The 10,875-nt window shown below is 41.4% G+C and overlaps 1 protein-coding gene across 1 annotated transcript in view; it reads right to left on the bottom strand.

The window, feature by feature from the left end:
• Nucleotides 1–233: 233 nt before the first annotated feature.
• Nucleotides 234–10,875, bottom strand: part of LOC119735566 (sphingosine kinase 1-like) — a 32,800-nt gene continuing 22,158 nt past the window's right edge. Inside the window, exons 3-5 of the mRNA XM_038209320.1 lie at nt 6,846–6,940; nt 4,362–4,477; nt 234–3,544 (exon numbers count right to left, since the gene is read on the bottom strand). Of these exons, the coding sequence (XP_038065248.1) occupies nt 2,539–3,544; nt 4,362–4,477; nt 6,846–6,940 (1,217 nt within the window). The 3' untranslated portion in view covers nt 234–2,538. The remainder of the gene's footprint in view (nt 3,545–4,361; nt 4,478–6,845; nt 6,941–10,875) is intronic.

The raw sequence follows: 10,875 nt of genomic DNA, 5'->3' as shown, positions 1-10,875 counted from the left end.
CTGGACCAGCCACAACAGGCCAACTTTTTACCAGAACCCTTGAGAATGATTCGGTACATGTAGGTTCTGCATGTACATTCAGTGAAAGGGTGAACCTGTAAACATCACACGTCTTCAGATCAGATCATCTCTGTTGGATACAAATCCTCAAACCACAATAAGAAAACCAAATTGGTTCGCTTGTATTCGATATCAGGTTGAACAAAGAAGTCGACAAAGAAATGTATAAGATGTACGTTGAACTAAGTAGGTTTTATTTAAAGATGCCCTTTTTATTTAAAGTTACTGCACCCCTGTGTGATTTGGATGTGTATGTTTTACTTTGACATTGATCAATGAAGTAAGCGTTGGAATCATATCGAAATGGACCTTGTAAAAAATATAAACACAGATTACCTTATATACTTTAAGTTCTTCCCCCAAATTCCCTTTAATACATACGTTGTAACACATTATTTCTTAAATAGTGCATAGAGATTTCCATAATAAATAACCAAACATATCTCAACACTTATTTCAATATCTTTAATATTCCTACTGCCCGTTTGAGCTAATGCGTTACAATTGCATAAAATGTACTTCAATTCCACCACTGCTGAAGTCAAGTAAATAGGACAATTTTCTAGTTTTCAATCACAGTAAATTCTTGCTTATTTATACAAATATCGTCCAGAATCTTTAAAAAAAAATTCACTTTGGAACACAAAAAAACATGTAAACACTGTATTCAAACAATTCAAAACAAACTTTCTAACACAATCTTCAAGGACCCAAAGACTTTTTTTCGCAACAAAAACAAATCTTAACTTCTAAGTGTGACACCTACTGACTTTTACTGTACCCTCTTCTTTGATTTCGATCTGAAAGATATAGGCATTCCTAAATTGTACACTTCTAAACCAACTCTTAACCTGCAAGCATACATATACTCACGTTTTATCAAACTCTGCACTGTGGTTCATATTCCCCGTTTCTATTTTGCACTTTAGGCAGACAGTATTTCCAAAATATTTATGTTAGAGTTTTCAAGTCAGCTTTCTGTGACAACTCCGCAAATTTTTGTCTGTCATTTCCTGATTAAAATTAAAGGGAAATGTACAAGAATACAAGGAAAAGGAATACTGAAATTGTTATTACTATCAGTTAGAATGTATTTTATTTTGAGGTGTTTTTTTTGGCCCTTTGCCAAAGTATTTTATAAACACTGTCCGAGAGCTTGCGATACAGTTCTTCAAAAATACTGTCTCACAAAGTTTGATTCTCGTACCCGCTGCTACATCAGACTCGAACCAGCCAACCGATCCCAGCAAGCTCGGTGGTCGAGTGGTAAGACGTCTTCACTAGTAAGCAGGAGGTCGTGGGTGCAAGTCCCATCCGAATAAGCTTGTGAATTTTTTTCTCGCAATCCCTCGAACAACACTGAGTAAAGAGTGTTCATAAAATACATCAGCGAAGGGTAAAAAACTCAATATACAATTTACATCTCTCTGACGCAAAATTCATCTTATAAAAAAGCTGCATTTTGTTTCTCAAAAAAACCCCGACAATCTTTCGACCAAGTGTTGTCATTCTGGGTCTCACTGCGTAGACTTCATTCTTTCCGCCAAATTATATGGTGGTACATGTACTTAACCAGTTCGAGCCGGAGGACGTGTATACACGCACAAGTTTTTCCGAAATTCAGATTGCATGACTGATAAACCCGCGACGAGCGAGGCCGGCAAAATATCCGTCAGCGACCTGCTCGCAGCGAGCGAGGTCGGAAATATCAGGGTGTGCTACCTGCAGATGACCCGTCCGGCATCGAGCTTCATGGAAACCAATCCCATGCCTGGCTCCGATCATGCCAAAATAATCCCGACGCGAACTGGTTAACAGAGAGTGTGGGTAAATGAAGCCAAGAATTTAATCAGTGGATGGATCAAGATTTTTATAAATTAATGTACAATTTACAGGTGTATACAAAGTAAAGAAGTGAATACATAAATTTTGCACCAGCAAGCAAATTCTGCCCGCATGTACATTTCATCTTGCAATACAGTGATCACCATGACATAATGTAGCAACCGAAAGGCTTTGCTCAAAAAGTAGATTTACTTCACATTTTTGCACACAAACATACATGTTGTAATGCATTTCCTAAGACATTTCATTGCCATTTGCCACTAACAGCACATTAGTGGGCAGACATACATGTAGTTGCTTGTGAACCCCAACAACGTAAAGGTTCAATGTAATGCATGCACATTTACAATATCTTGCTGAAAATATAATGCTTGGCTACTAACATGACTAACATTTTTGATGATCAGCTACACTATAATTGTGTATACAAAATTATCTTTTTCATGACGTCACAATCCAAGTTAAGATTTTCATGACGTCACAATCACTGTGTCTCACATGTAATTGTTACGTCAGAAGGGCGTCGCAAGCAGTGCGCAATAGGCTATACATGTACACATAACGTGCGCAGACATCAGCTGACTGGCACTCAAATTGTGACGTCACGAAAGTCTGTCTAAGCTTTTTTGGTCATTATGTGCTTTGAAATTGGTCAGTTGGGATAATGATATGCGGTTTGTTGGACAGTACTTCGCCCTGAACCGGACCGTACTCTATAACTTCCCCGTCTACGGTGAGAATACCTGGCTTCGTGAGCGGCACCAGACGGAACGCTTTGACAAAGAGTGACCGAGTGAAAGGCAGGGTCAGGTGCCTACCCGTCTGTATGGCATTCACAAACTCTACCATGTTCCGACGCGACTGCGGGAAATGCATGAACTGAATGCTGATGACGCCCTCGTCAAACTTCCGGCGCGGCCAGACTTCTACATCCACGGCAATGTGGGACATGTAGGTCAAAAGAATGCCCACAAAATCCCCCTCAATAGTGGTCCAGCCTTCTGGGAGGGGGTCAGTTACCTTTGGAGGTAGGTAGGAGGATTGGGAGGATGGCTCTAAACTAGGATTACTACTACCAGGGTGGTTCGGTCCAGGTATAAATCCGTTGGCTTGCAGCGGATTCGATTCAGTTGCTTCGGGATCATCACTGCCTACATCATCATCCTCCATGATGAACTCTTCTGAGAAGGCTAGCCCATTCCCCGCTTCAATCTTGGAGAGATCGGCATTTAAGGATCTGAATCGAGGCAGGTGGGCTTTAGGAATGCCCAAGCCTTCAGAGGTCGTGTCCATCGTGCTATGGGGGCGCGGCAAACGTTTCTTGACTTTCTTTTTGGCGGCTGGAATCCTGAGATGCTCGTACTGCTCTTGGTTCTCCGCGGGTAGGTAGGACAGCGCCCCGTGATAACGCCGCAGGTTCAGAACGCGGATGATGGTGCCGATGGTGAATCGCGGCTTGCCCATCCAGCGGAAGCGTTCACTCTCAATGTCGATGTCGGCGATGATGCCCCAGGTCAGGGCCAAGAAGGAATGAATGTGACGGATCGGGGTGGTGATGGAGACCAGGTCGATGGGGTGGTGACCTCCCTTACAGAGCAAAAACGCTGCGTGAAGAGGAGGAAGTTTTGCCAATTGCTCTCTACATGTATTTTAACAAGAAAGGGGGGAAAAAGATTAATTTAATAAGCAATGGATACAATGGACGCAAGACACTCTAGCTAGGCACTCAGCAACCATCTCTCAGGTGGTTTTGTTGTTTTCATTAAGCAAAAAAGAATGAACAAGAGGTCTGCTCATGCAAATCAGTGTGGAACAAAAGTATGCAATTAAAAGGTGGCTGCAATGCAAAGGATTGCTTTCCAGTCATCTCACAGCAAGAGTGTAACACTAGAAGGTTTCAGTTTCAACAAGATGTGACCCAAGTTCTTATAGAGCTTTCTAGAGGCCCTTTTGACACTATCCACAATCTCTGTGTTGAAACCAGGTCAAACACCGGGAAACTGTTGATTAACATTTTTAGATGTGCTGCCATCTTTTCATGTGTATAGCTACATGTGTGATGCGTACTACATCCGTGCGACAGTTCCACGCATGCGACAGTTCCACGATTGCTTCGTAACGCGCATGCGTAATGGACTATTGCACGGGTAACCCATGCCATAGTCTTCTATGCATGCGTATTTACCCTGTGCGTGAACACTCGCGTGCACGCTTGGTACACAGCAAAAACAGCGGCTGGCACGTGATGGTGAATGGCCCAGTGAGAATTTGGCTCTCAATCATGAACATGTATGAGGTATGCCTTGTCGACCCATGTTCGATCGGATGAGGTTTCACTCATGGTGGACCCATGTTGATTTCAACATGGGCAGGCGAGACGGTAGTGTGAACATGCCTTAGGTGTTATGGCCTACATGTATTTGGGAAAAAGACGTTTTGATCTACCGGTATCTTACCCTGTTTTGGACATAACTGCAGCAAACAGTGCATTGCCAGAGCCTGCCGGTATGATACCAATGGGGATTTTGAGGACTGACGATGGGTCTTGATGCATCATCATGCCATTCAGAACCTGAGAAACAATCACAAAGACAACGTTTAATAGTCAGTACAGCCAATCTGCTAAAAATCTGAATTATCTCAAACCTGTTGCACGTTACGTTACCTCAAATCAGTGTAAGGCTTTTGTCACTGATACCGGTACATGTATGTCAAGTACACGTACATGTATGTAAAAATAATAATTATTTTATTTTAAAGTTGAACAAAGAAAGTGACAGTAAAATCCAACATAACGGTAGGTCCAACCACACGATGTACAAGGTCGTTAGGGTGGTGGTACCTAAGTTTGGTGTATAATTTATTTTTACTACACCTCATAAATATTCATGATCAAATTGGAGCGCATCATTGGCCAATTCAGCCGCACGGCTGGGAAGTAAACATGATAGGTGACGTCATCCAGGTGAGTTCCAGCTCGCTGCCCTGCGGTAATTTTTTTCTGGTAGCACCAAAAATTGGGACCAGTAACTCCCACTACCAGTACTTCCCCTCAAACCATGCTGTACTTTTTACTACGCATTAGATGTCCTACTACTAGTGATGTATCGCATTCACTTTTCCAACAGCAGCTCATTAAGGTGTCTGACACAGAGTTGTAACGAGTCAATGATTTTTGTGACTCGAGTCGAGTCGAGTCATTTTAAAGAAGTGACTCGAGTCGAGTCGAGTCATTAGGACAACAAGGTCGAGTCGAGTCGAGTCGAGTCACAGAGTGTGGTTGAGTCGAGTCGAGTCGAGTCAAGTATTTAGCTCGAGTCAATTCGAGTCACAAATATTTGAACATTAAATTACAATAAAAAGCAACAAACACAAGAGAGAAAGAATACAAGGCACCAGTCTATTACGGAAATCCAAAGACATAAAGTATGCTGTATGGTACCCAACCAACAGTTTCCATTGCTAGCTCACGTCACAGATAAGAAGATGTGAAACTTCGGTCTTATAACTGGTTTGGCTTCGGGTCTAGATTTTGTTGTTCGCTGATCGCCGACAACGTTAAAACCTAATTGCATTATACAAAACTGTTTCTGATTATTTAAAGGTGGGCCCGTCCGTATCCATTTTTGTTGTTGTGAAATCGGGACATGAATTTAGCCAGCGTTCCACTAAGAACTTCAAAATCGCCGGATAACCAATGATGAAACCACGGATTGAGAAATGCGTTTTATGTCTGGTTCCGGGTTTAGCATTACATGCTATAGAACCACAAGGTGGGAGTCCGCGACACGGTGTATGTTTGTTGTTTCATTATGGAGGAAGGAAACAGACTGCCGCTGTATATAAACGTACATTATTCGCGAACATTAACGTGACGTGAACAAAAACTGGCAACGCGAACGGCGCAGCGTAAGTCATTGCAAATATTTTTCGCAAGTAAGGTTTGTTTTTATTTTGGGACTCGAGTCTTATTAGCCTTCCTCGAGTCCAGTCGAGTCATTCTAATGAGGGACTCGAGTCGAGTCGAGTCATTTGCTCGCAGTGACTCGAGTCGAGTCGAGTCATTTACCCGTCGGGACTCGAGTCGAGTCGAGTCGCCAAAAATTGTGACTCGAGTCGGACTCGAGTCGAGTCATTGACTCGAGTCATTACAACTCTGGTCTGACATCATGTTCGTCTGAATTTACGGAATTGTCCTGGAGCAGGCTTTGAACCTGCGACTTCTGGACTACTGTTCTGGTGCTCCACCAACTGAGCCGTATGTTGGCAGTTCCCCAGTTTGTCAATGTCTTTGTTCAAAGGGCGCTAGTCAGAAGCCATAAACCTGTATGCCATGTAGCCAAGGATCACTCCCAAAGCAATGCTGCAATCCTGGGAAAAAGCAAGTGTGCATCATCCAGACAGGATACAGCTTTTTATTACAAATTTTATTTGAAAATCTTCATTTAACGTTTGTGACTAAAATTCAAATTTGTAACTACCGGTAAAGTACCTACCCACCGTGCAACACTCAAGAATTTCGGACAGGAAAAAATTACAGTTGACAAGTCTGAGCTAAACCATTTGTAAACTGTGTGAGATCCAATGCTGTAGTGGTCAAACTTAATAGTGGGGCTGGTCAACTTGCTTGTTGGCACCCTTGCTCGCACCCCTTAATTTTTTGGGGGCAACTAGTCAAGCTACAATCCTGGCCAAATCTTGCTGGGCCCCTTACCCCCCGGCCCCCGTTCAATATTGTCTCTCATTGCGCGGTGTGTGCTCCATCAGCTGGAGAGAACAACATTGACCGGGGGAGCGGGGGAGTGGGTGACCGTGGCAGGCTCAGGAAGTGTCCCAACCATATTGGCCGGGATTGTAGGCTTGAATGGATCGATCATGATGAACAAATTCTCTAAATGCTGGGTACAAATGAAAAAGTGCAAACATTTGATTACGCCTACCTCATAGACAAGCCCGTCCCCGGCTACGACGACAATTCCTTGCCACTCATTAGGATCCAAAGTTTTGGCCATCTCCGTTGCTTGAAACTGCTTATCTGTAACACAAAGAAAGAAATGCAAACTTACAATAAAAAGTCTGGAACTTTGTATTACCATTTCCAAACTGGTAAGCTGAGGGAGGGGTCTGTTGGGTTTTACCAGCTCTGGGAACAATCTGGAGAAAAAACTGATTGAAATCACAAACACACATTTCATCGGCAGCCTGCTGAATCTAACATTATCCTTGAAACAGTGATTTTAAAGTTGAGCAAAGAAATGCATAGCAGCTGTGTTGCTTATAAGCATACGTAAATCTTCACACCAGAAGTTTGTACTGAGGATGTTTACGACGAAAGCGTGCATCTGCGATTTATTTTTGCTAAACATGTCGCCCACGGAATTTACTTTTTCTAAACCAAGCATCTTGTAATTCTGGACACAATGAATATGTTAACAAAATTTCAGCTTGCTCCATCAGGTAAAAAAATGAAAACAATTTGTTATAATTTTGTTCCCTATGGCAGCAGAAGTTCATACCCTGGATTCCATCGGGTGTACACCACGGAAGAGTCCAACCTGGGCTATACATGTAACCCTCCCTCTTGGGATCTCAAAAGTCGTAACAAAGCACCATCTACTGTAGTCTAGGGGCTGGACTTTGTTATGGTTAGATACATGCGATAACCCGCCACAGCAAGAGGGCAATATGACAACCAACCAATATCAACCACGAACTTGTACACATACATGTATGTACGTGATAATGTTGTTCCCAAGTTTGCTTAAAGATAATTATACGTAAACCCCTCTTTTTTAAAATTACAAATTAATTTAAAAAATCAGAAAATAAAACTACCGGTAAATGATTTCTTCTACGTAGCTTCAAATGTAGGGACAACCATGCTTGCACTGTACATGCACATTTTTAAATTTTGTGCACATCATAATATGCAAATTACATGTACATGTAAATTTGTGGATATTATGTAAAGTACATACATGTACCTAAATGGAAAGTACAAATTATTAAGCCATATGCCAATATCCATGCAATTGCAATTTTTGTCGTAAAAAATGTGCCAATTCTATACATGTGCACGCAAGTACCATTTGCAGAGCAGACGGTAATGTAAAGATTCAGTCCATATGTCCAGACAAATGTATGCACTTACAAGGGGAGGATTTTGGGCAAAGGTGGTGATATCTACTGTCTAGAGAATTCATGTACCGGTACATGTACCCAAATTATCCTTGATGTTTCTGAACAAAAACTAAGCTGACAAAACATGACGTTATCAGGGTACGACTCAATCATGTCAATGCTAACCTGATCATATCATGGACTATTGAAAGTTTCCATATGTACACAATTTTATGAGCCATGCAATACTTAAGAAAATCAAATTTGGAAAATAATGGACTTCACTTGGTTATTTTATCTAACAACCTTGTAACTGATGATCTGATCGTCATTGAAAAAATACTAATTATTGCCAAACATCCCGACATGCTGGTGCCATCGTTTTTGCTACGTTTACGATTGCGGTTGTTGACATTTGAAAATGTACAGTGCAAGCATGGTTGTCCCTACATTTGAAGCTACATGTATGTAGAAGAAATCATTTACCGGTAGTTTTATTTTTTGATTTTTAAAAATTAATTTGTAGTTTTATTAAACAAGAGGGGTTTACGTATACGATAAATATTAGTCTTCAAGAAAACTTGGGAACAACATTATCACATACATATGTACATGTTTGTACATGTACAGTATGTACCGGTAGCATGGTCCATACTGCACTCTGCGTATCGTGCTCTTCTCAGTGAATATGCACATACACGTCGAGTATTAGTTCATGTAGTTGTCAGTTTCCTAAAGCTGCACCCATTGATGCTTATCACATGCATCATGCACAGGGAGGCATATTAATGCCCAGGGTTGGTGTAATTAAGATGCAGCAGACACATTTTCATAAGGCAAAGACACCGCACAGCACAGGTGAGAGGAGAGTTTTGAAACTGATTAAGAATGGAATGATTCTGACGCGCAGGCAGTCTGGTTTCGGCGGGAAGCGCACTATGTGCACGCGTAAATTATTCATCTCCAGAATGCAGCAGGAATATAAAAGAGGATTGTGAGATGCCAAGATGGATGAAATATTCCTCACATTTACATACATACACGTATCATTACCCAAGCTTGACTCCTACTGCCTCCTATTCCAATATTTTTTGTGCGCTTCTGCCACCGTTTCACCTTGTCAAATTTTACTCAATTCCTTTCCTTTCAATTTCATTTCACTAGTCGTGGTTCTGTGTATGCCCCCAAGTACATGTACCGGTATATTTTTTCAATTCTCCTTTTTTCATGTTTGGTTTTGCAGAGTTTTGTTTAAATCAAGTGACTGATTTATGTTTGGAAAATAAATATGATGCCAAGTTGCCTGACAACCGAAGTTTCAAATTTACTCATTTTCTTGACATACCAGTATGCGTACAAGTTTCCTTGTGCAATGTTGTGGAGGCATTTCACATGTGGATTCAGAGTATTTTTGCTTACAACTTATAGCACGTGGCCTTGTGCCTGCCCAAGAGGGAAAGCCTTCATTTTGGAAAAGCAGTTTTCAATTAATGGAACAGACAAAATGTAACCAAGTAACTGCCACAGTGATTAATTAATTTACCAAGTTATCGTTCCATGCCGAAATTCTGCAGTGCGACATACGCATGTACATTTTGTTTTTTAGTCGTCGGTATTTTTCTTGCTATATTCTGCCTCTAAGTTTATCCTCACTGCCTCCTCTTCTTAACTATACATTGTTCATTGTAAATCACGCCACAAGCATTCCAAAACGAGACATTTTTGAGTTCCTCAGACCTAAATTTTGTTTAATCTTGTTCCCCCTTCTTGTTTAGTTGCCCCAACCAGTGGCGTAGCACGGTCATTTTTATTGGGGGGGGGGGAATTTCGTGAAAAGGGCACTTGCACATCCGTGGTGAAATGTACACACGTTTTTTTCTCCGGATATGCGCCATCCGTCGATGGGGGCGCTGTTCAAAACAGACGATTTACAGTGCTTTTTAGGGCGATACCGGTACATGTGTGAAATTTTTAAAAAACACCCGGAACGGCCGATGGCACAACAGGGGCACCATTTTTTTTTTTTAAAGGGCACTTTACTTGTTCAGATAAAAAAGGCACTGCTTCAAAAAAAAGGGCACTATTTAAAAATTATTGGGGGGGGGGGGGGGGGGGGTTTAAATACCCGCCTTACCATCCCCCCCCCCCCCCCCCCCCCGGATTCGCCTATGCCACCACTTCTCCCTTTGTCCTGCCAACATGTTTTGTACATGTACAGTATGTACATGCAGTCCCCTGGACATCTATTCTTTTTACTTTTTAAATCACTTTTTGGGCCGTGTATTTTTCCTGTGTTTACATTGGTACCATCCTGTATAAATTTGCGGTCCACTTTTTTCCTGTTCCTGTGTTACAATGTATATATGTACATCTGACTTTTACGTTTAATACACGTACATCACGTACATCATGAAGATGTATCTCATGAAGTGCATAATTTCAATGCATTTCTTGTGTAATACTGAACATCTACACAATGTACATCAGCAGATTTCCTTTAAAACTAAAAGCTTAACACAATCAATGTGAACTAATATGCGTACGTACATATAGGCCTACGGTACATGTATAAACATGTACACTGTACGTACAGGTACAATGTAGGTACCGGTAGCCGGTACTGTACCCTGTTCATTTATATTTTAGTTGCTATCACAATTATTTTTAGACAGATTTGGTTTTAAGTTGCAGTTTTCATTTTTTTAAGTACAATGTGAAACCTGTACTTCCACTTAATATTTCAATATACCACACTAGTGGGTTATAAATATATTCTGCTCGCTTCCTGCTTTGGCATGTATTTGTTTCATGTTTTCCGTGTACAAACACAACATGCATGACGGGGACTAA

The sequence above is a fragment of the Patiria miniata genome, unplaced genomic scaffold (genome assembly GCF_015706575.1).
Source record: "Patiria miniata isolate m_02_andy unplaced genomic scaffold, ASM1570657v1 HiC_scaffold_29, whole genome shotgun sequence".
Classification (NCBI taxonomy): Eukaryota; Metazoa; Echinodermata; class Asteroidea; order Valvatida; family Asterinidae; genus Patiria; species Patiria miniata.
The sequence above is the reverse complement of the archived record's forward strand: the minus strand, read 5'-3'. Positions and strand labels throughout refer to the sequence as shown.